The following is a 26547-nucleotide window of genomic DNA, read 5'->3' on the forward strand; positions in this document are numbered from 1 at the left end:
TATGAGTCCTACATCTACCTTGCAATATATAAAGCAATAGCCATACAAAAGGGTTCGCTTTTAAATGATGTTTTGGTAGAGGCCAGTACTATTCTATTGTTTTGCATTTTTGCAGCTATGTATTCCATTTTTGTCCCGATTGATACATGACGTGGTCAGTCCTTGCCCAGGGCAGTGGGATTGGAGCTAGGTGATCTTTGAGGCTCTTTCCAGCCCAAGGCTTTTCTCTGACTCTATGGCACAGTGTTGTTTCTGCTTTCCCTCTCACCTTTCCTGTTCAGTTCCGATGAAGCACTGAGGCTGGAAGAGGGCTGTCTGTGGCATTCTTTCCATCACTGATCCGGCTAAGGTTTTTTGCGTTCCTGACTTGGTACGGGGCGCTTTTCTCGCGTTCCTTTCGTTGCGGTCGGTGCCAGCGATCCATAGTGCCTGGCTGTGCCGCAGCAATTCTGCTTCGCGCGGCGCTCGCCGCCAGGGGTCGCTGCTGGCCGCGCCATCCCTGGTGACCGCCGGGCAGGGACGCGGCTGCTCCTGCTGACCTGCAGGCACCCTTGCCATCATTTTAACCTCTTCCCTGATCAAAGAACGCTAAATCAATTGTTTGCTTTAAAGCCCTTTTATATTCAAATTGTTCCCTCCAGTGATTTACCAGAATCACCGTTTTGCTGAGGTTACAACTCTATTGCGGCATCAATTATTAATGCTTAGGAAATAATATACTGAATTGTTCATACTCTCATTAGACCTCATTCAGATCCCATTAATCTTTTCTGAGTAGAAGGTATAATGAACTATGGGAATTGAGTGTCTCCATCGTTTAGCGAATGGAAGGTAATTTGGATACGAGTGGACATCATTCTTCTGCAGTGTACTAGAAAAGTTGATGGTTGGTTGTGTACACTTTGAATGCCTGGTTGTTGTGTATAGGAAGTAGCTGTAACAAGTTGCCCCCCAAATTACAGTAAACAGTGGAAAAACATACTCTTCCTGCAGTCCTATTCCCACAACATGTTTTAAAATGATTGTAAACTTGATGTACATTACTTATTTAGGTTACTTAGTAAACTTCATCAACTCGCTCTTCTAAAATTATGTCTGGTCTTGCCTTGATACATGTAAATCTTCGCATCTGGAGCACCCTTTGCCAGGAGAGTATCCTTGCCAAAAGGGATCTGATACTTTTTACATGAAGAACTGTCTCTTGTTGGCTTTGAACGTGGCTTCTTCAAGCTGCATTTAATAAAACTCAGCTCTTTATATTCAGAGTGACTGTGGATTCTTCATATTCACCCTCTCTTTGTCACTTACTTTATAGACTTTTAGAATTCATTTCCAATTTTTTTTTTCCCCAAGCGAAAAAGTCAGTAGTTCAAAGGCATTTAGTGGCCTCTGTAATTGGAACATCCTTATTAGTCTCCTGTAAACAGTCTCCAGCACTAATCTCTTCTTTTTCAGTAGGTCACGGTTTTCTAAGGTTACACAAGCCACAGATTTATGCAGTTGGGTAACAGTATTCTTGATTCTGACACGATTCTTTATTTTCACCATTGCTGAGTGGTGATGTAATATTTTCCTGAGCTATCCTGAGATGATCCTAAAATGCACCTTACTTGGTTTTCAGTTTAACTATGTTAAATTTTGTGTATTGTTTTATTGTTCAGTCACATGGTCAGACAGGAACTTGTTCTGTGGTTCTTCAAAGGCCCTGCAATAATAGCCTTTATCAGCAGTATTTTTTTATATATACATATAGTCAGGTTTTAAATAAGATCTAGAGCATAATCTGATGATGAAGAGATCACATTTTTGTTATTACAGAACAAATAAAACCCAGATTTTGCTGTTCACGTTTGTAATAGCCTACACCTAATAAAATTACGAGTTTTGCCAACTTTTCTTACTTTTGCAAAAATGATTGGCCAAAATTAATTTGAAAATAATATGTAGTAGCTGTGGGTTTGGTGGCTTTGTAGAATGGTCTATAAAATGTTATAAAATTTAAATATTCAAATCATTAGTTTGATAAAGAACTTGATAGTGTATTTTCCTCCTGAAAAATGATGCAGAATGGCATTTGCAAAAGGCAGATTTTAACTTCTAATATTTAATATAGTATAATGCATATTGTAACTTAATTTACTGTAGTGTTTGCTTTGATATAAACTTATTCTGGTTCAAATACAGTATAGTTTTTCCCCAAAGGTAACATACAGTGCTAAAAGTTTTAGACCTAAATGACAGGTCATTTAAAAACGTGATGCTTTGTGCCTTTCTTTCAATTTGTGACTCACAGTCTGTTTTCTGAGAAGAATGCGGAAATGAATTGTTATTATTTGAGCTAATCTAATGCTTTCAATTAGATTGACATCCCCTGTTGTCAATTTTTTCATTGAGCATCTGTTAAACATAAAAGTGTACACCATAATTTATCAGAATGAGCAATCCTGACATCTGTAATTAAGCCTCCCCTGTTTCTGCTTTATTTGCTTTAACATCCCCGTCTAACAGATTGTACAAATTGAACATTTGTTTACAAAACAGGTCCAGATTGTTCTTTGAACGTGCCCTCCACGGAGTCTTACTGGATTCTGCCCAACGTGAAGCCCTTCAGCCCCTCTGTGGGCCGTGCTTCCCACAAGGCTGTCCTCCATGGGAAGTTCATGTGGGTGATTGGTGGATACACCTTTAACTACAGCTCATTCCAAATGGTGTTGAAGTGAGTGATTTCTCCTTTGTCATGTCCTTTCTGTTGGGGTGTGGGGAAAACAGAACCCTACCAGGGAGGGAGCATCTATCTTCTAATTTAGCTGAAAGGTTTATGTCTCTTTTAGATCCTTTATTAATGGTCTTATTTTATGCTTGAAACTTTCTTATGATTATAGGAAGTGAAAATATGGGCAACATCAAACTGCAGGTGATATTTATATGTACTTCATTTTGATGAAAAACTGCAAAACATAAAGAGCTTTGTGGTGATAAAACAGTGAAAGAAATTCACTGCTGATATTTTCACGCAGTACGTTTTGAAAGCCACGTGCATTATTGATGTTAATTTACATTTACAGGACACTTATATTTAGTGCTTGCACTTTGCCTGCTGATGCCGTGCCAATAGGGTCAGGCAGGTCACCTGTATTCCACTTTTTTTACTTATGGCAGCTTGTATGTGTGTGCACTTGACCACCTATTGAAAACAAAGTTGAAGCAGCTGTAAATAGTAACTTGATATGGTTACGATTTGGATGGTAACTTCATATGTAGAGGCCATAAATGGGGCAAATGCAAGTGTTAGAATATCTTTATTAGCATATTATTAGCATGTTTACTTATCCTGATGTTGTCTACCTGTTGCTTTCCTTCCACACATTTGCGATCTCCAGAACAAATCCCGTAATCTTTTGGATTTTTCTTTTCTACCTTTGTAATTTTTTTTAACCACTATTATTTAATGTTGTGCATTGATTAATTAATGAAAACATAATAGAAATTGAAAACAACCATATAGTTGAGAGGGTGCCCAACAGTAAATCATCAGGGTAGTGCAAAAGCATGGGGCATGAGCAGTTTGGTGGGGTGGGGTTTTTTATGTGACTGATAACAGAACAAGTCTTGTAATTTTTTTTAGTTACTCCTGTTTTCTGAGATTGTGGGTGAGTCCCTTAAAGAGCTGCTCCTATTCTGCTTGAGGAATATTTAGTGCACTGTTACAAGTTAGCGCACTGTTGTAATAGTTCAAAGGATCGTGTTGCCCCACTGACAAATTGACATGTCAGAGTTAGTTTGAACATATAAGCCCTTCTATTTCCTCTGCAGGTTGAAAATGTTTCTTTTTCTATTTCTCTTCTAGCTACAATTTGGAAAGCAGTATATGGAATGTAGTGCCTGTATCCAAGGGGCCGCTCCAGAGATACGGACACACTCTTGCTTTGTATCAGGTTTGGACTCTTCAGTGTTCTGTACAATACGGTCTGTGTAATATTCTGTATGATGTGTGTGCTGTTAGTGATCTTAAATTGAGTTACCATGAACTGAGACTTTTGAGGATAATTTAATTTCTGAATGTTTTGTATTAATGTTTTCTTCGGTACTTACGTGCATTGCACGGTTTTCAGAACTGAGATCACGCAATACTTCTCAATCACATTGCTGACCATCATAAACCTTCCGAGCTAAACCTGCCAATAAAAAGCAGGTGTGTGTGTGAGATATAACTGGGGTTGTGGGCAGTGCTCTTGTGCTCACCAGGCACCATCCCCAGGGGCTGAACCCCACAGGCAGAGCCAATGCTGATGGCAGGGTCCCTTGTCAAGAGATGGCTCCAGGTGTGGGGGCTGTTCAGGGAATCCAGGAGCACAAGGAGACAGGGGTGGAGAGAAGGCTCCGACATATGCCTGAGGAGGCTGTCAGGGAGACAAGCAACAAAGGGTGACAGACTTGTTAAATGTGACAGAGAAATACAGAATTTGATTTTCATTTGTTTGTGTAAGGCCCCCCCAGCAGGGCAGAACAAACAGGGTTGTATCAAGTCAGAACAAAGTAACACCTCTTGAAGAATGGGTAACAGTGAATGCCTAGGGAAGAAAGTAAGAAAAAATGATAGGAACTTAGAGAAGCTTCCTCTGAATACTGTCCTACTTTGCAGCTGGATTCTCCCTAAATAGGATGGCATTTTTGTGGAAAAATTATGAATTCCCTGTTGTTTACTATTTTTTTTTTTCCCCCAATTTTTGGACCATGTGTTTATTTTAACATTGACATCATCCTGTGCCTAAGAATTCAAGAATATTTTTTTAAGAAATAAAACCTTTTCAGAAACTGGTACTAGCTGGTTTAATTTTTATAATCCCTACTTCTTTTTCTCCATTTATTTCCTCATACTACTCACAGTTTTCTGTCAGACTATCACACCTTCTGCCATTTCCTTTTCATACTGAAAATTCCTTGTGTTTTTCATAATCCTCTATAAGGAAGATATTTCATACCTTGGATAACGTTGTACCGTTGCTTTTATGTCTTTTCTCTTATATCCCTTTTAAGAAATGAGGAATCACAGTCTTTATTAGTGTGTTCTTACCTCAGAGATCTATGTCATAAGGAATTCAGCGTCTAATTTTTTTTCCTGTTAATTCTTTATGGTACTTTAGGTTTTTGAAAATCTGCTGTTGGCTTTGAATTTATAGTTTTACAGAAGTGGCAGTTACATCCTCAGGATCTCATTCTAGGCAATTCAAAACCCATCCCCACATATTTACACTTTAAATTGTTTTTTCACATAGGCATCTTTTAATCCTTATGCATATAAGCATTTATTTACTCTTTAATTATTTTCTTGTATTGCACATGCAGTATTAGGAGATTCTTGTGCAATTATTTGCGTTTGACTATTGTCTCAGCTATTTTAAATAACATAGTGTAGTCAAAAAGTGTTGGTGTTTTTCCACTCACCCCCGAGCCAGCTTGTTTTTTTAACATACTGAACAAGCTAATTCCATTTGCACATGTCTGGGACACCACTAATGACCTTTATTCACTTAAGAAATGACTATTTTTTTCCCAAAACTTTACTTTATTGACTTAATTGCCTTGTGTTGTCCGCTTTCCTTGTTCCAGAACATCTTGGCTCCTTTGGGGCACGAGGAATATCAAACATCTTTTGGAAATTTCAGGTGCATGTATCATCTGGACCTTTGATTTCTTCAGAAAAAGCCAATGCTTTATTTGCAAGCTATAACTTCCCTTTTTGAAAATTTGTAGAATTTTTCTTCATCTGTCTGTTTCACTTATTTTGTCCTTTCTACCTCTCCCTTACCAGTCTTTTGGTATAGATACATTTTTAAGCAGGAATTTATATACTGCAGACAGGGTTTAACTCTTTAATTTCTTCAGAACTGATAGCAGGGACTTTCTCTGCCAGGTTTGGGTGTTTTTTTTATTCCTAGTGTAACGTTCTGTTTTTAGTTTTTGCTGTGAAAATACCTGTAAAGTCTACCATGAAGAACTCACATGGGAAAGTTAACCTCATTTTATTACTATGGCTTTCACTTCTCAGAATACTCCTTCCGACAATCTGTTGGGACCACAAAATACTTAGTTAGGTGTATTGCTAATGCATTTGAAAAGTTATGTCTTAGTACAAGACTTATAAATATAAGTATATATAAATTTTATAAATTAAATATATATAAATTTTGCAGGCATCTCATTAAAGTGTTTAATATCTTGTCTTGATGTGAGTCTCTGTTTTAATCTGATGGAGTTTCTGAACTTTGTTTTGAGCTCTACATTTTCTTCTAGGTTTACATTATCCTTCTGCTAAGTTAAACTTTATTTATTTCGTTATTTGTAATGGAAAGGGTTTTTTTTTTGTTTTTCAAATAGGAAGTGTTCATGTAATCTGAGCAAAAAATGTCTAACTATGTCTTAAAATTATTTTTTTCATATTTTTCTTTTGAAGGTTTTATGCTTTTAGTTGTACACTTTAGTTTCTTTTTATGTTTGGTCTTCTTTTATATAGTGAGTGCTTCCTCTAGGAGGAACTGAAGGCCTGGGCTGAGATTTTGTTTTGTTTTCCTGGAGTCTTTTGTTCTTAGAGATATTGAATCTATGTGTGGTGTGGTGAATATTGTAGTGGTGTTTTCAGCAGTAATATAAACTAGGTTTTGTGCATGCCTTATCATCAACTCAAAGCTTGCTTTTCTTCCTGTCAGTTCCCTGATTCATTACTAATGTATTATCTCTTCTGTGAGAGGTCGGATCTTTTTGACCAGTGACTTTGATTATTACAGGTCTTGTAGAATGTGGACTTTTTAGTCAAGATACATTTGAGTAATATATCATTTAGCAGTTCAGAATAAAGGCTTAAAATGTAATTTAACCTTTTCATTTGGCAGTGCTAATATTTTGTCAAGACATTCCAAACTAAAGGGTAACCATTTTGAAGTCCTTTCACCAGCAAATATTAAATATGATAGATCTGTGTTAATTCAGACATTCTTTGGATCTCAGTGAAGAATTGTAACTCTTGTTAATAATAATGAAAGCTGTGAGCAAAGATATAGTGAAGAAGCTGTGGCTGTTGTTGAAGACATATGTTAATTAGCAATTAGGATTCACCAATAATGAACCTATGTGAAATAATTAAGTACTTTGCTGCTTGTACTAGTGATTATGTCAAATGTCAGAATTTACATGGGCCAAAAAGAACTGATTATGCAAGTCAAAGGAATTTCAAGGGGAAAAAGTACACCTTTCTGGAGTAAGTTCTTACATTAACTTGTTAGAATAAAGTTCTGATATTTTTCCTTTAAGATCTTCAGTCTCTTGAAAAAAACAAACAAAAAAAATTTAGAGTGAAGAGCAGTAGAAGATAATACCTAGAGGTGGCAGCTTTGAGCTGTGTTTTCAGCTCTGTACCAGTAATTGTGTAATGTTTCCTTTATGGTTGATAGGAAAAATCTATCCACAGAGAAGAAATTAGATTAAGTTTTTGACTTGAGCTCCTGAGATTCCAAAGCCTAGAGCTAGGCTGGAGTGAGAGTGCAGGGCCAGCGTTGCCCGATTGTGGTGCAAGGTAAATTGCAGCTGTGTGATTGACCCTGTGGAGAATGAAGTTGCTGTGCCCATTTCCCTCAGAAAGCTTCTTTGCTAAAAACTGAAGTACTGTTCTTCTTTATTCTGAAGAAAAAAGATCTGAGGACTCCCACTGATGTGTAGATATAACAAATCCTCAAGACTTTTAGTGCATTTATAGAGGAGGGACCATAAAAGAGCTCTTGCTTTTAGACCACCTAAGCTGTTAAATAGTGTTCAGGCTGATTATTGGAAAGATGCTGCATCTCAGAAATTGTATGTAGCTTCTGGCATCTTCATACTGAAAATATCAATGTACTTTGAAATAATTTATATAAGAAATAGGCATATAAAGAGACTGGAGGAAATGACTTGTGAGGATTTTAGAGTAGCATAGCTTTGATAAACATGACTAGGTAGGGTGTTAGAGTAAATTCCAAAATACTAGATCCCTGGAATTAAAGAAAAAAGGAGTTACCTGCAAGGTGTATGTGGTCACTGCTGGGACTTTACTCAGTTATTTTTTGGTAGTATCACCAAAATTGGTTGAATTTGGCCTCATAATTGAACTGTTGGTGCTGGTCCCAAGACACTGGAAGAATGGCTGGGCTTTGAGGTTTGTTTCCTTTGAGACTGGTGATAGAGATGAAGCAGACAAGCTGATGTAGTAGTAACCATAAAGTACACAGACCATTTTATATATCATCAAATTTAATTTAACTAATTTGAGTTTTATGAGTTCTGAACTTCCACTTCTAAAACTTTATTAAGAAAGGGTAATTGTTTTGATTCTTTTCACAAATTAATTGGTATTGATGTTGAGTCTGTATTAATCTTCTGGTATTTTTATTAGTCTTATCAAAAGCTAGGGTTAACAAAGCGAAAAAGAGTAAAAACTTTTCCTACTTTATTATGAACAAGATAAAATCTTTCACCAGTTGGTTTATTGTTATTCTTTTAATGCCTATTTTTGTTGGCTATTGTAGTATAATTTGAATAGCGCTGGAAATATAAAAGTATTTTCTAACTATTCTATTAGGTAGCTATTGGTGGCTTGTACCAGCAATTTCTGTAGTTTGACTGTTCTGTGACTTTGAATTACGTCTTATGCACAGCTTGCTCCTATTCTGATTTGCAGATCTCAGAAGTGTGAGAAGTCGGTGAGATGAGCTGCCCTACACTTTCTGCATGTAGTCTTGAGAAAAGCCTATTTAGAGTTCCCTTCTATGAAGTGGCCCTAATTAGTCAAGAGATTGGTTCATTATGTGGAGCTGTCATATTTTTCATTCCTTGTTTCATTGTTATATTCCAGTTGGTTTGCAAGTGAGGTCCAAGTGAGGTCACCTTTAACTAAATCCAGCAACCACTGGAAAACTGCAAATAATGAAGAAATAAAGTGACAACACTCTTGATTAAGTTGACCTCCTGATGTGCAGTCTCGTACAGTATTGTCTTGACCTTGAATTGGGTCCTGTTGGGAACATAAGTTAAAATGTTCCTCTCTTGTAACTTACTCAGGTTCTTATTCAGAGAGGATATAGTCCCACAACAAGGTAAGAATTAATAAATCAGGCTTCAGGAGGAAGAATTAAGTGAAGCCTGCTTTCCAGTCTGTCAGACCTGGTCTAATGGGAGGATTACTGGATCAAGTAGAAATCTAAATAATTTTTAATTTTGATATAACGCATAAAATGTTCTTGATACTTTTAAATGTTTAACATATTGAAGGAGATAACAGTTTGTGGAAAGGAAGAGGAGATACTAGACAGTCCTAAACCAGGTGGTACACGTTGAATGCAAAAAAGAGGCTCGTGGTGGATGAGTTATTTCCAGATGAAATTTTTGTGAGAGTTGTATTTTGCTTGGGAAAAAAAAATTGAAAATTTCTTAAATAATGTACCCATTTGCTTAAACTTCTAGAAGTTTCAGATAGAAGTACAGAGAAGAAATTTCCTAATAAATGTTAGAGTTTTGTTAGTTTACATGAAGTTGATTTCAATTCCAAGGTGTGAATACAGTCTAGGAGAGAAAAAAGATTTATTAATCTGTTTCGAGAACATAGAGGTTGACTGTTCATGTGGTTTGGGAGTAGCATTTCTTTGGCCAATTCTTCAGGAACAGTTAAGATTTATATAAGAATTAAGGCTGAAAAACTCATTTCTAAGAGAGAAACTTTTCTGTATAGCCATGATATAGTTAAGAAATACAAAGTGAAAATTATGTGGTTATTTTAATGTGATTAGCTTTTTTCCAATTCATTAGAAATGGATTATAAATTACCCCTTTGTTGCAGGTTTTTTTTTTAAACACTTTTTTAGTGGTATCTACTAGATAAGATTCTTTTGCAATGCAGGCAGGATTTGCATAAGAGTGTGTCATTCCAAGGTACAGCCTGAGCAGCTAAGTATTGTTCCTTTAGAAAAAAGAAAAATTGTCAAGTCTTATGAATAAAAATATGATAAATTTTAGAAATCTTGAATTACAGCATTTATATGAAACATAAAATCAATATTAACACTGAGATAAGGTGTAGGGAAGAGAACATGGCCAAGGTCAATAGAACAAATTGTTTTGGCTGATTCAATGTGGAGTGTGTACAAGTGTTACTCTGCTCTGGTGTATGGTCTACTGATTTCAACTTAAGGGACAAGTGAGTGCTCCTGGTCTTTTGGTGGTCTTTCAAAATATCCTCCTTGATCTGTTTTATTTTTCCTCAATGTAAGATGCTCCTCTGTCAAGGACGTTTGACCAACCTCTTCCCGTCTTGACCATTCTCAATGAGAAAAAAGAAATATTTATTCTTATATTTGTATTGAATTTCTTGTAATCGAAACTGTGCTCGTCACATCTGGCTTATTTGCTGGATTACCTTGAGAAGAGTCTGGCTCCCTCTTTTTTAACCTATTGCACCAGGCATTTAAATTTATTAGAATGATTTGATTATTTAACAAATATCATCTCCAAATGTGATGATGGTATAAATAAGATGAAGAAATTAAGAGGAATTTTATGGCTGTTAGTTTTGCTGATTCTTCCAGTTTACTTTTTCTCCTGTATTTGAGTTATTCTCTTGGTCTTATTTTGCCCAGTCAAAAATGTGCATGTCATTCACTGCTCTATAAGAGAAACCCTTGATCAAAAGAATGTTTTCTTCTCTTGAGAAATGTGATTCAACTATTTTGTGCAAATCCTGGCTTTGGTCTTATTATTCCTGCCTTCTGCTGTCATCCTCTCTGTCCAATATGCACACTCAAATATTTACAGATCATATACCTTTTGTCATCGTTTTTTATCATTATGGTTCATCAAATTTTCCACTGAAGTAGTTTTTTTCAGGGAAAAAATGCAATATGAGAAAATGGGTACAATTACTGGAAAGTTTTGGTTCCATTGATACAAACAGGAGCTGCACTGGCAGTTTTGGTGGCTTGGACCTGAACACCTGCCAAGAAACCAACTGATGGGATCTGTAGGTGGGAATGTCATGATTGAGTGAGCTGTCGACTTGCTTGGTTTACAGGAAGAAACTCCTTATTTTTCTGGAATTCCCTACTGAGCAGGAACTCTGAAGTTCAATAAACAATGTACTTTTCTATACTTCAATTTGCCTAAAGTAATAGTTATATGAAATTTTGGTTTAAAAACCACAAGGTCTTTCAAGGTTCCCGTAACTTCTTAGACAATATTACTCATATGATGTAATATATCTAATATGGCCAAGGTTAATTTAATGAGTAAATGCTCGACTTTTCTATTTCAGGCTGTGATTGAAGGTGTTGGTTTTGATAACTGGTATCAGAATTTTAAAATATGAATGTATTGGAGGCCTTGTATCTCCTTGGTGCTTATCTACTTGTTTCTTTAACTCTTCCATGGAAAAGTCTGCTTCTTGTCCTTCTCTCTCTCTAGACTGAGGACAGTTTTCACGATCTTTAATTTGGGCCAGATTCTTTACACGTTTTTTGCACTAATTTCACAAAGACTCTCAATTTTACATTTTTTGTTGCCTTTAAAAAAAGTATATTATTTTACTTGGAAGTCCTGCCTGGTTTGCTATCTTACAAACAAATATCTACTATACTTGATTCAAATAAATGTCAGCAGTGTTTGTATACTAGCATACTTTAAACTCTGTGTCTCATGTGTTGTCTTCCAGAAAGCCTCAATTTTAGCATATACCTTGATTTATATTTAGTATAGAAGTAATTTTTAAAGGTAGTATAAAGTTTATAAAGGGATTTCTGATTTTCTGTCATGATTTTTATGCTGCATTAGAGCCATTGGCGCTGGCATCATTCCTGCAGTCCATTCCTGTTAAGGCTTTCCAAATAAATGTCTATCTTCATGTGCTTAGGTGGTTTGGTTTTGCCCTGTGTAAGTATGCATACGATATTTTTAAATTTCAGTTCTATATTTCTTCCACTGACTTTGGTCTCTCAGCCTGTTTTTCTCTGTGTTCACCTGATCATCACTTACTTTTAAAGTGTTTTTCACCAGTGCTAGGAGCTTCTTAATCTCAGAAATAGCCCTTAGCAAAGCTTAGTTAAATCTGTTTTTGTAGCTGATAAAGCAGTTGTCATGACCTTCTTGTCTTTTTCTCTGTGAATATTCTTGTATACAGGATCTGCTGTGTCACCTAAAAGATTGGTCCTCACGGAAGTGTTCTTTTATCTGAACTTTGAATCATTTAAGCAGAACTGTGAGGAGGACTTTGCTATTGTCAGCTGTCTGAGAAATCATTTCAAAGTTTGTGCAGCTCTTTAGGTCACCTTTTTTTTTTTTTTTAGTGTCTTTCCTCAGTGTCAGAAATACATTTTTTATTTTTCGAATACTGTTATACAACCCCTGCAGCTCCCTAATTAGCTCTCTCTTAGTCAGTTATCAGCATTTGAAAATAAGTAGTTCACAGTTTTAGCGATGCAAATTTGACTTTGGAGATCCATGTGGTATTGTAAGGAATGTGCCACGTATGATCCTTTCAAGAAGAATATTTGTTCAAGCCATTCCTTTGGATCAGTGCACATCCTTCTTCATTTTTTTGTGGGTGTTTACCAAGCTCTTTGAAATGTTTTATCTCCTAGGAAAGGAATGGTTTCAGATACATATCTCTCTAATCCTACTACAGATTCCTTCTGTGAAGATCTTTTGTTCAAACACCGCCAGTATCAAAGAGTATCCCTGCATAGGAATGATTTAAATTCTAAATTGAGGAATGTCCACCTGCCTCAAATGAAAAAAATATAGTTATTTGAGAATTTTACAAAAGTTTCAAGTATACTGTTGAAGATATATTGGAGAGTTTGGTCAAGCATTTGCTGACTAATCTCCCTGGGTAATGAGGACTCTTTTCTTACTGTTCTGGACTCTGTTCCTTACCATCAGCCAGGTGTATGGGAAGCATTATAACCCTCTAAAACCTTTGTTTTGCTGGACTGAAAAGACTTGTCATTCTACTGATCACCTATACTTGCAATGCCTGGGAGTCAAAAGTTCACCTTTCTTGATGTGTATGATGATGATAACCTGAAATTTACTTTTTTTTTTCCTTTTAAATTTAAACGTGGTAAGGCTGAGTTCAGTATAAGCCCCAGAATATTACATTGCAGAATGCAGAAGATAACTGTACAGCATGCAAATGGGATGCACTGTATGGGGTGATTATGTCCTAGCAAAGACTGAGTATCAATCTCAGAATCAAAGAAAATTTTTTCTACCCAGTATAAACTGTCCTTGAGCAAGTCTGTGAAGCCAACAATCTGGAATTTGTTCTGTGACTTTGCATACCTTGGCTTGCAAATCCAGATGAAGTGAAATTTGGTAGGATTTGCTTTCAGTCAATATTTAAGCAAATCACTCATTACTTACCAGAACAGATGGCTCTGCTGTTTGGGGTGTGTAGTTCATGATGGCTGGAATATCTGTTTTGCATTCCTTAAAAAGAACTCACAGTACTCCCCCATGGGACTTGATTTTTAGTAAATGTGCTCAAGAGGAACCAGCCACATCCTGGGCTGCATCAAAAGCAGCACGACCAGCAGGTTGAGGGAGGTGATTCTGCCCCTCTGCTCTGCTCTCATGGAGCCTTGTGTCCAGCTCTGTGTGACACCCAGAATAAGAAGGGAGAGGAGGGGCCACCAAGGTGATCAGATGTCTGAAGCACCTCTCCAAGAGGACAGGCTGAAAGAGTTGGGGTTGCTCAGCCAGGAGAAGAGAGGGCTCTGGTGACACCTTATAGCACCTTCCTGTACCTAAAGGGGCTACAAGAGAGCTGGAGGGTGATGTTTTACAAGGGGTTGGAGTGGTAGGACAAGGGGAGATGGCTTCAAATTGTGTGAGGGCAGGTTTGTTTTAAATACTGGTAAGAAGCTCTTCAGTGTGAGGGTGGTGGGGCCCTGGCACAGGTTGCCCAAAGCAGCTGCCACAAGGTCCAAGGTGAGGTTGAACATCCTGGGATAGTGGAAGGTGTCTCTGCCCATGGTGGTGGGCGTGGAAGGAGGTGATCTTTAAGGCACCTTCCAACCCAGATCATTCTATGATTCCATATAGGCATTGTCCCTTTTCTTTGTTTTCTGGTGACTGGATTTTCTCAGAACTGAAGTTACTTTGCTAGTAGGAGAGAATGTGCTCTCTTGTGCACGTGCTGAATGAAATCCCCATAGACTGAGTGTGTGGAAAATCACATTTTAATTTTGTGAGCTGTTCCTTAAGAAAACAATATAATATCCTTTCTATTTAGCTTTTTTAAAAATAGAATGCTGCTGTATGGATTAGAAGAGCCATGTAATTAAAGGTTTTCTGGTTGAAATAATCTCTTTGAGATTCATTTTGGTGTCATTTTCACGGCTAGGTTTATTTTTCAGAGAAATAGACTCCTTATCATTGTTGGTTTAGTTTAAGTATCATTGTCTGGGATTAGTGTCTGATATTGAGCTGGTTAATGTAAGATTAAATGTGAAGATTTAAGTCAGATTGCTCAGTTATGAAATATTGCTCAGCGGAGGAGTATGCAGTTCAGATATTACCTTTCTGTAATCCATTATTTGCTTTCTCCTCTCTCCCTTCCCATTTTTACAGGAAGACATCTACATGTATGGAGGCAAAATTGAAACGACTTATGGCAATGTCACTGATGAACTGTGGGTTTTCAACATTCCCAGTCAAACCTGGAGCACCAGAATTCCTGCAGTCCTTGTCCATGGACAGCAATATGCTGTGGAAGGTCATTCAGCACACATCGTAGAGCTGGACAGCAGAGATGTGGTTATGATTGTAATTTTTGGATATTCTTCCATATATGGTTACACAAGCATTGTGCAAGAATACTACATCAGTAAGTCACTTTCAAATAATTTTGATCATGTACTGATATAAAAAGTGCTGATTTTTTTTTTTTTTTTTTAAAGAAGTGATTTTTCTTTTTTGCATTTTCCAAAATAAAGAAAGCCTCACCTTTTTTCTTCAGGTTATGTACATAAGATTTCTTGTCAAGTAATAGCGTTTCATGTGTTTTTGGAGCACCATGACTTTTTCCATTTTTGGTACATGTTTGTGGTACCCTAAAAGGGATAAAAATTGAAACCAGAAATTCCTCTTTAGTAATTGTGATGAAACAGTTTTTTAACACAGATTTCCTGTTCTTACCATGCACTAAAAGAGCAAAATCAATGATAATTTATTTATTGTAAAGGGTCTTTAATGTTGGTGTGTTATTTTCCTTCTATTTTATTGTTTTTAAATATAATAACTTAGTTTATCATTATATATAGAGTTCTCTCTTCAAGATATACATGTTGCTGTTAGAGGTAGTAATTGAAAATGTTCCATGAATAACCTACCAGTAATGTCTGTCTGTCTGGATTTTTCCCCTTGTGAACTACAAGCTGTTCCTAGGGGTGTTTTTAAATGCTAAAATTAAATAAACCAAGAGAAATCTTTTTATCATATGCATGGTACAGCTAAGATACTATTTCAATGAAGTAATATTGAAAATCTACATCTGATAAATTTTTAGGAATATTCATATGCCTTCTAATTAAATGTATAGTTGTCTACTTTTGTTTAATTCCTTTTTACTGTTGTGTTTATCTGAGTTTCTGTTATTTATGCAATTGCAGAAGGCATAATACAAAAATTTCAAAATAATGCCTACATGCTAAAGGATAATAATTGTTTTTAATTGTTCCATTTAACTTATTTTTTCATCTATGCTTATTTATATAAACACTGTTTAAACAGATGTATAGATTGGCAAAATCCCTTCAAAACTCAGATGATTCCTATGCTCTCTGGTATTATCTCTGATGGCAGTGTCAGAATTATATAACAGCGTTGAAAAAGGATAAAAGTGAATGACAGTCAGAGGAAGAGCACCATAATATGCTTTATTCACACTGAAAAATTCCAATTTAACTGCGTAAAAGCGGGTATAAAACTCTGGTCTTAGAATGATGTTTCACAACAGTATTCTAAGATTTGTTAAGCATAAAGGGCCATTTTTGGGAAAAAACTTCCTTTCAGAAAGTTGGTTTTTTGCCCTATCAGAGATGATTTTATACTGTGAAGGAAAAAAACATGTTCTAGCTTTCTGCATGCTTGTTCACTGTAATGTGTGCTGGAAAACTTTAAATGATTTGCTTCTTCTGTTGGAACTTTAAATTATTTGCTTCTTTGCATGCTGCTAATTTAATATGGAGTAGAAGTGCCAATTTTATTCTCACCTATTATTGTTGTTAGTTTAATTAGGAAGAAGGGAACATGATTTGTAGAGTAAAATTTTCTGCCTGGCTGATTTTATTGATGGCCGTATGGTTGAAATGGACAGCTTGTTCCTGTTTTAATTTTTTTTTTTTTTTTAATGTCACTGCTACGTTTGTGGAGGATGAATAAAACAGTGTAGTTAAGCTTATATAACACACAGAAACACAGCATATATAACACAGAGAAACAAAGAAAAAACCACAAACTTTCCCTACCATGCTGATAAGATTGGAGTAATAGAAAGAAGGTCTCTGTTAGCTATGTGCCAGTTATTCTCAAGTTTAATGTCTCCTTTTTGAGAGTATGTTTTTGTCATACTCTAGTGAGAAGTTTAATTTATTAGAGAAAATGTGCTTCACTTGCATCAAATACAAAGGAAGCTTGTAGCAGTATAGGGTATTACTGTGGAAACCCCATTGACTTCAGCAAGTCTCCTCATCTGATGAGGGATTGGGGCTCACAGAACATGGTGTACCTGAACCATTGCTGCCACAGAGAATTCTCATGTTTCATTTCACCTCACTGCGTCTCCCTCCTTTCCCTCCCCTCCAAGTTAAATGAATTTTGTGGTAAATTTTCCTGATTTCTGTGTTGGCCATGGTGTTTATCTAGTCCTGCAGCTGTAGGAACACATTTTTAACCATAAAATTCCAGCTGGCGGTTTGAATTAAGAATGACTGGGTTTTTTTGGGAGGACTTTAGCAGTTCAGGATCCAATCTTAAAAGACATAGGAAGCGAAGAAGTACTCACCTGAACAGGAAATGAAATTTCATAAAAATACGGGTTTATGATGTTATAGAAAGAAAAAGAACCCAAATTTTTCTTTCTCTGCTTGCTTTAAAAGCATATTACTTTAACATTTGAAATGGTACTGTGTTACTGTTTCTACATGTTTTCAGTAATGGCTTTTAGTCCTAATGAGGGCTATTTTTCAGGCATTTACCACATGCCTACTGAAAGAAACAGGTATGGAGACAGTTTCTCCTTTGGTTCATATGGTTCATATGAAACCTCTAGGATCCAGTTCTTTGATGAACTTGGTACGTGGAATTCTCGTGCTAAAGCCTTTTTTAGTTGCTGTGACCATGATTTCCATGGGGTCTGGGTTAAGAAACACCTAAAGAGTTTTTAAATAATGGTGGAAATAGCTAGCTTTTCATGAAGATACGTAGTTCCTGTTAATAAAACATGCCAATCAAAAGTGTATCTGATCACAAAATGTCTCTGGAATGGTTGGATTGGGGGAGAAAGTAATTTCTTTTAGAGTAAAATAAATTCTGGAATAATTGGACAGGGTTTGCAGGCAGATTTTCACCACACAAAGGGATGTGAGTTTATTTCCACTCCAGAGGTGTGGTGGTTGCTGCTGGAAGGAAAGAGCTTCCTGTTGTCCTTTCTTGCTGCTCCCAGACTTACGACTTCTGAGGAGCCAGTAAATCCTGATATGGGAATTATGTGAATGATTTTACTAACTTGAACCATAAAGCTTTTCTGAGTTACTCCCCAGGGAAATTTATTTCCCTTTAGGTTAGCAATACCTCATAAACCTTCTAAGAATCTCAATGTGAGTCTCAAGGTGAATATAATAATTGTGTTTTGTTTTAGCTGAGGTTTATAAAGGCTCCTTATATATTAAGAAACTTCTGAATATGTTTTCTGTAATTTTATTTTATTTCTTTCACAAGACAGATTTCTTTGGATTAAGATATTATCACTGTATTTTAGACTGATTTTTTAATGTCTTTAAGAAGTAGGTTATAAATTGCTTTTGATTAAAAGTATTTCTTTGAAATAATGTAAAAAGAAATGGCCCCATGATGTAACATGCCTCCCCTTTTTGTTAAAGTTAGCATAAGCTTCCTGGTTGCTTGTAAAATTTTCAAGTTTGTCACTGTGGTAAAATGAAGGTGGCCCACCAAGGTACTTCTTGGACATTTTGTTCTTTTTACCTGATCTGTCTGAAGGTTTTATTATAAGGACAGATCAGACTGATGCACCTTCCTTATTTTTACAGTATGTACTAGACTTGAAATTTAAATCTGGGAAAAAAAAATTAAAAACTCCTATTTCCTTATTTCTGGCTTGTTTGTTCATGAAGCTCTTTCTGCATTTGACTTTTTAAGGTGTTGAGAATGCAGTTTCACATGACTAATTTGGGCACTGAAGTACTTCCTATTCTTATATATACATATATTTCTTTATTCTTATTATATAATGATAGAGGGGGATCTCTGAGTATGAGAAGAGTTATGTAAACACCTTCAATAAAAATTGCATTTTTTAAAAAAAAAGGTAGGTGAAAATTTAAATCAGTAAACTGCTTCAAAAAGTCAGATCATATGTGTGGTACTGTCTTTAAATATAGACAGGCTTGTATTTTTGTCTGAATGATGCAATATTCAAGATGCTGAGGTGTGAATGACATCTAAACTGTATGTACGTATTTCTATTTGAAATTCAGGCAACTCAGCTAAATTTTAGAATGGAAAGTAGAAAGTGTAATTGTAACACTGCTTTTGACTTTTATTTCAGAAAGATGTTTCTGGACCTCTTGTCTTGAATTTAGGTATTCATAGCACTTTTTTTTTTTTTTTTTAAATTCAAGAAGGAACAGATTTTCATATTTCTGCCCAAGTCATGTAAAGTGATGCAATGTGCAATGTTACTCTGACTGTATTTAAAATGCTACACAGAATCATAGACCCATTTAGGTTGGAAAAGACCTCAGGGTCATCAAATATGACCATTGCTACATCAACCATAATGCTCCATAAATGCTACATGAACCAGTTAGACAGAAATGCAGAATATTCTATTTTGCATATTATCAACAGCATTGTGCCAATTTATGTAGAGAAATAGTTCTTTTTCTCTGAAAAGTGCATATGCCAATCTATCTCTAGGACTGATCATTAAATACATAAATGAAAATACTGTTGGTAATAGAAAGGTGTATCTCCAGGCTGACTCCTCACCAACCCTCTTACAGAAATTGTATCAACTAAATCTATTTGTTATCAAAGTAATGTGTATGTAATATACTGTATATTATCCGTACAAATTTGATATTTGTGTTCAGAATTTCACTCCTTCATAGCTTGATAATATCCAACATGAGGATTGAAATAAAATACTGCTTACGTTACACTACACATAAATAATGTAAATATTCTGTGTCAGCTATAAATAGTGTATTACACAAATTCCAGCATTCATATACACAAAAATAATCACAATGCTTCCTCGGAATCTGTACTTTATAACATGCCGTAAGCAGATAAAAATTGGAATGGGATTTAACCTAACTTTCAGAGGAGGCAAAGTGTATGGTGTTGTTTGCTAGCCTTAGATAAGTAGCTTTATAATGGTAGCCACTTGAGATTAAGAATTGGGAGACTGCTCCATTTTGAGTGTCCTTGTCCAGGCTCTCTGTTCTTTTGACAATTTCCAAGAGGCTGGGAGTGAAATACTTCTTCTGGTTCATGTCTGTAGCACTCACTTCCAATCATCACAGGCTGTTCTGTATAGGCTGCCTTGTGCAGGAAATACCTTCTGGCTTGCTCGTTTTGTGACTTACATCATCATCTGTGAAGATGGAGGGGGGAAAAAAGACATTTTGGGGCTACATACAGCAAGAACTCAACAGCTGGGTTTTTTTTTTTTTGTTTTGGCTGTCGTAAAATATTTTCTAGTTGTATTCTCTTCTTCAGTCATAAACAGCTATTGTGGCTGGTTTTGTTTGCTGTCTCTTTGCAGTTATTAATCATGTGATGTAAAATGTGGATTTAAATGCCAATTTAATGAGCTGCTATCAAATTATTCTTTTGTGAGTGTTCTGCAACTGAATGGGTATATTTGCAGTTAAACAACTAAGAAACAGGGGTTGGAAATGGATTTTAGCTCAATAATTTTGCAGTTACTCCCAAAGTGTCTGCCTGTATCCATGCACACTTGGAGCTACCTTATGTTGCGTGCTTCTCACGACTCACTGCAGTTCAGTGTCTGCCAGGCTCCTCCAGACTCCCCATGACTGAGCACAGGTGTTCCTAATGAATCTGAAGGAGCTGGAACACTGAATTCTCATCAGCCATCTCTGGCGAGAATTATGAATCATAACTCCTAATTTCATATTTTCAAAAAGCTTTGGGCTTTTTTTTTTTCTTTGTTTAGTGCGAGTGCTGAAGTCACATGCGGAAGAGGATGAGATACTGCCTGGCAGCCGTAACAATGATGTATTTGTGATTTGATTAAGAATAGCAGATAATAGTGTGACAACATTATTTATTGCAGATACTTCGATACGTTGATATAAAACAACTTCTTAAGACAAATCCCAATAGTTATCGCTGTATTTAGAATTATATTTGAAATTATTTTGTATACTTAAAACTCATAGTACTGTGATTTAGAAGTAGTAAGCCTTTAAATTATGGTGGTTTTTTTTTTTAATGTCTCTTCAAGGGTCTAACTCTTGGCTTGTACCAGAAACGAAAGGAGCAATTGTTCAAGGTGGATATGGCCATACCAGTGTCTACGATGAACTGACAAAATCTATTTACGTCCACGGTGGATACAAAGCATTGCCTGGCAATAAATATGGATTGGTGGATGATCTTTACAGATACGAAGTTAATACTCGGACCTGGTAAGTTGGATTTATAATGTAGGAAACCAGGTTCTAGGTTACTGAAAAAAACCAGGAGTGTAGAGTAAGGTTCTAGCAAAGTCATGCAGGTACCTCTGTGTCCTTTGCACATTTCAGAACATCATGTTCTCTGCAACCAAATGGGAGAATTGTGGTGAGGGACTAGACTTGAGTCAATGGATTAGGGAAGCTATTCATTGAAAGGATGGCAAGGAAGAAGCTTTGTGCACGTTCTACAAATTAGGAGAAGGTTCTCCTCTGCAGACACAACCACTGTGCAGAAACTGCACATGTGAACTGTTTCCACATGGTGTGAATATACTACTGCTGTACGTTATGGTGGCTGCTATTTAAAGAAGTAGAAAACGCTAAGAACTGTGGAAGGTTATTTTTTCGCAAAATAAGAGAGAGAACCTCTGGTATTATGTAGGAATCCTTAGTTATGAATGCCCTTGGTGATTCTATCAGTTCCTTCTTCCTCAAGTTTGTTGTAACTTATGAAGGCTACTTGTATGTTATGTACAGAAAGTGACTTTGAATGTCTTTTCATAATCTTAGAGATGATTTGAGATCAAGAATTATTTCTTTCAACATTTTATTCTTGCAATTTAATATATGTTTATAGTACTAATGGCTTACTTTAAGCACCTAAAACTTACTCTCAGATGTTGGAAACATGGGTTTGATTTCACAGAAGTTCTTAACACCATTAACTCATGGCATTTAGAAACATTAATACAAGGGGGGTTTTTTCACCTTTTAATGTGTTTATAAGTTCCTGGAATTCTAATGCTTTCTTATTCTATTTTTGGAACAATGTGATATTTTTTCCTTTGATGGTCTCTTCAACAATAAAATAATAATAATTGCTGGAATATTTTCATGTATTATTCATATAAAAACTAATAAAGAATACTTTGGTCAACTCTATATTAATGTAGAATTCTCTGCAGCCTTGTAGAGAAGTCAAGTCTTTGTTTTGTGAGATTTACACTGGAAGTGGATTTTGCTATGGGACTGATTTACTTCGGGCTCAGAGTATGGAGTAATGACATGTAGTAGTAAAACCTGAATCTTTGTTTACTGTATCTGTGACACCTTATGACTAACATTCACAGGACTTGGTGAGGTGAGAGACTGAATGTGGCATGGGATAGGTGTGGTACGAGGAAGAGTTGGAATTTTGATGTCTCTCATGCCCATGTCCATGCCGTTTGCTGTTCCTCACTGTTTGTCTCTGGCACTCATTCCATTTCTGTGGCTGATCTGGCAGAGGTTCATAGGCTTCAGTAGGTTGAGGTATACAAATCTGATTACCTGTACAACTCAGTTGCATGTAGGTTTTCATTTCTTGAGATCAATTAAACAAGCTTTACGTTCCTTGGAATGTGAGGGGGCAATATTTCAATTCCTAGTGTGAACTGTATTCCTAATGCACCATGGGGAATTACAGCGTTGGTAATACCTGCATTGCTTTGCATCACTCCCCTGCTGCTGCAGCTGGGGCACAGTGTGGAGCTGGGCTTGGATAATGGCCTGGAGCAGTGGAAGCACCTGGTGGCTCCTGGGTATTTGTGTTAGCACTACGGAGTCGTGCTGCTTCGAGCAGCACTTGGCACTGGCGTAGTTAACACGGATTAATGTTTGCACATACACGAATATGTGCATAAATAATGGATTCAGGGAATAGTGTGCTGAGACTCTCACAGAATTTGCATGGGGTTGATATGTGTTGGAGAGTTCTCTAGATTGCCCTCATTAGTGATGCTAATGAACAGTGAAAATCATGGCCAAATTAACAAACTTCCAGTTCTGCTGAATCTTGACGAAAAGTTGCTGTTGCTCGGAGGGATGAAACTCAGCACACAATATGCAAAGATTATAAGTAGAAAAAAAACCCCCACACTATGGTAGGGACCAGGAATGGGGCAACACAGCTGGGTCATAAGTAGAAAAGTGAGTAGCCCAAAAAAGAAAACCTGTGAAGATTTTTTTTCACTGTATAGAGGAGAGTCCTTAGTTTTCCCCAGAACAGTATATGTCTCTTTGGGCCTTTAGTGATCAACACAACTATTTGTAGACAGCTGCGAGGTAGGATCATCAAGGCAGAGCCTAGTGTATAGCAATTAGTGTAAATTGAGCAATAGGGCTGTAGAAAACCGGAGAAGCAAAACACAGAAAGGTGTCTGTAGTCCGAATGGACAAAGATAACCTGTTCTTAGATTATCATTCTTTCAAGTCATAGCAGCAGAATTCCTCCATTGCCAGTTGAAAATAAATTAAGAATAATGTCTTGTTCTGCTTCCATGTAATTCTGATTTTCCACGTTGCTAGCTGATGAGTTGAACCCAAATACCACATTTTTCTGGGGGTACCATAAGTATCCTGTATCAAGCCAACTCATAGTTAGAAAAACACACTTATGTGGTGCTCTGTTTTCAAAGTATATTAATCAGAAATACACAAGAGAAAACCAAGTCGCTTAATAGGAGAAAAAAAAAAAGGGTCAAAAGCAGAAGTATGTGTGTGGGTATGTAAGTGGATTGAAGGAATTGTCACGTTTTTAAGCAATAAAAAAGCTCATTTATTTTCATTAAGTCTTTGATATTTCTTTTGGTGTTACTTTCCAAGGATAGAGGGGAATTTATTTCAATAATATTATGAGAATTCAGATTTGATGCCTTCCTTTCAACCTGTTTAAACATGCAATCTTTTATCACTTGAAATATTTCAAGTTTGTTGTTGATTTATGCTATTATGTAAGAAAATGAGATGTACTTTAAACCCTCTCCCTCAAACATGATGATGATGTAAAAATACTGAAAAAATGTTATGAGAGTGATTTGAGAGAGACAGTATTATTCAATGATACGGGAAGATTGTTGAGTCAGTGTGTTACAGGACACAAATGACAAGCCGTCTAATTGTAGATTTGAGCAGTGTGTAGTAACATAAATGAAAATGAGAGTCTAAACTTGTAAACTTAGATTACTGAGGCAATGAAAGGTTATTAGGAGATTTAAAAAAGGTATTTTGTACTGATGATCTAATCAGCTCTTCACAAACATGTCCACAGCTGGTCTGCTTAACTAATTCATCTGGCAAAATCCACAAGTGGTTACTCTCTTCCTTGGTAAGATTTATTTGCTGGGATTGAATCAAGTTTGTATTCTGTTCTTTCTACTGGCCCCACATCTGCCACTTTCAGACTGTGGCATTGATAGCTCTTGGCTGCTCTTGGGGCTGTGCCATTGCCCTGGCACAAAGCAGACCACACACACAGAGGCTGGAGTGAATAGAGAGAGATATCAAAGCCTCAATGTGCCTGGACAGTTGTGTTTTTTTAGCACTGAAATTTGCTATGTTTGAGTTTACCAGTCTGAATAAGTTGATGAAGCAGTGCAAGTGTTTTTATCGCACCTAGAATGCCTTCTGCTATTTCTTTTCCAGGTCTGAGTGTTCAACTAATTAGGAAAAAAAAATTTTCCTTTTGCAGTATTTAGGATGGCCTAAAGATTATTTTAGCCTTCTAAAGAATATTTTATTGCATTTATTGAGCAAAAACCTGGCGTGGCTAAGGTTATATAAGAATAGGAATTAGTACTATGAGTTTTCATTCAGTTTTAAGTAAAATTTGCCATACCAGCAATCATTTCTGAAGAATGTAAACATGTTAAAATTAATTTCAGCTATATTTTTTTGACAAAGTGTTCTGTTTTAACTAAAAGTGTGATATTTTAAATATATATATATTTGTACCATGATAAAATGGATAATCCTACAAACTGATTAAATGCTATTGTATTTATTGAGTAATAGCTATAGTTTACTATTTTTCTTGTTTTGTGTTGCTTTCATGTACAATTTTTTTTGATGCTCATATACATTTCTTCACCTGTCAGTAAACATTTGTTCTTATGTTTTTAAGGACTATTTTGAAAGAGAGTGGGTTTGCAAGATACCTTCATTCAGCTGTCCTAATTAATGGAGCTATGCTAATTTTTGGTGGAAACACTCACAATGATACTTCCCTGAGCAATGGTGCTAAGTGTTTTTCTGCTGACTTTCTTGCATATGATATAGGTATGTATTGTACTTTTTTTTCTCATTTTAGTTTTAAATACCACAGTTTTGCTTTTTCAAGTCCAGCTAATGTGATTCTTTGAAGTTTTGATCCCAAACACCTTCAAGTTATTTATAAATTGTACATATTTTTGTTCCATTTTGTCTAAAGACTTTGGTTTGTGGGGCAAGGCACAGCAGCATCCAGGCCATTCTCAAGGTCCTGGATAGTTTTGTAGTATTTTGACAACACACTTTTAAGCAAGACAAAAAAGGCCCTACATGGCAAGTGGTATTAAGGCTGAGTGAAGCATGAGGAGCCTTTACGAGATGATAAAAGGATATGGTATATTTAATTTCACAAGAGTGTGGCTGAGAGCAGAAAAGATTGTTGTTTGTAAATACATGATAAGAGTGCAGTTTGGAGGAAAACTGATAAAACAAGACTGGGTGGGTGTCAGCTTTCATAATGGTGAGTGGTTCCAACCCTTTGAGCTGTACACTTAGTGGAAAAACCTCCCTATAGGATTATGGAGACTATAAACAGAAGAGAATTTAGTGAGTCCATAATCTTTTTCCTATCTTGTGCCACTGCTGTTCTTACCATAAATAATTTTTCCCTTCCCTGTTGTTCATGTACATATTTTATGCATAGGCTTTAAATATAAACATCTAGCTCATATTTGGGCTTTAAATATAATCACACAGCTCACATTGGGGCCAAAAAGCACAGTCACTTGTCCTGGGAGCCAAAAAATGGGCAGTGTGTCAGAGCAGGCTGGGAAATGGGCTCAAGCATGCTCCTGGTGAGATCAGCCTGTGGCTATTGCCTGGATCTACTTTTGGCAAGCGTTTATCAGCTGCCGACAGTGGATCCTTCTTTTAGGACTAGTTAATGGCTCTTTATGGTATTCACTGTAGATGCCAATGCAATGTCTTTGCTTTAATACAGAAGTAATGACTAATTTCAGTAGAAATGTTTATGGGTTATTTCCTGCCAGTTTTAATGGGGATGCAAATAATACCTTAAAGCAGTTGAATTTTTTTACTGTATCCCTGTTTTGTGTAGCTGCTTCTAGGCATCTGATGGTGTGAGCTATCGATTTTGTTCTTGCTTCAGTTTACATGTGGATTTAATTTTTAATGAAACAGAGCTCCTTACTCATTTTGGAGCATAATATTATTTATTGGTCTACATTTATTTGTAGAATGTGCACTTACAAATCAATAGTGTGAGTCCTAAGATCTGAATTAATGTAACTTTCTGACTTTCACACACCAGTAGTTTTTTTACCATCTTTTTTCTTAAGTAGAGCAATATTTTGGTTTGTCTAGTTGGTTATAATATATAATTTGGTATTTGTATTCTCTTGCAAGCCACGTTCTTCATGTGTTATGAAACTGATGAAATACAAAAGAAATGGATGTAGTAATTACTCTTTGGTTGTAGTAATTAATCTTAAAAAATGGAATATATGAAGATGGATTCGATTCAGACTTATTCTTCTGTAAT

At 36.2% G+C, this 26547-nt stretch overlaps 1 protein-coding gene across 10 annotated transcripts in view; it reads left to right on the forward strand.

Moving 5' to 3' along the window:
- Positions 1–26547, forward strand: part of ATRNL1 (attractin like 1) — a 432362-nt gene that overhangs the window by 51652 nt on the left and 354163 nt on the right. For 9 of the 10 annotated variants that reach the window (XM_040071146.2, XM_040071147.2, XM_040071148.2 and 6 more), the window contains exons 6-10: positions 2542–2716; positions 3848–3935; positions 14644–14899; positions 20789–20972; positions 24901–25055. In XM_040071146.2, the coding sequence (XP_039927080.1) occupies positions 2542–2716; positions 3848–3935; positions 14644–14899; positions 20789–20972; positions 24901–25055 (858 nt within the window). Of the gene's footprint in view, positions 1–2541; positions 2717–3847; positions 3936–14643; positions 14900–20788; positions 20973–21089; positions 21220–24900; positions 25056–26547 lie in introns of those variants that run through there. The other variant, XM_040071154.1, reaches the window with a different exon arrangement.

Source organism: Hirundo rustica, chromosome 8 (genome assembly GCF_015227805.2).
Source record: "Hirundo rustica isolate bHirRus1 chromosome 8, bHirRus1.pri.v3, whole genome shotgun sequence".
Taxonomy (NCBI): Eukaryota; Metazoa; Chordata; class Aves; order Passeriformes; family Hirundinidae; genus Hirundo; species Hirundo rustica.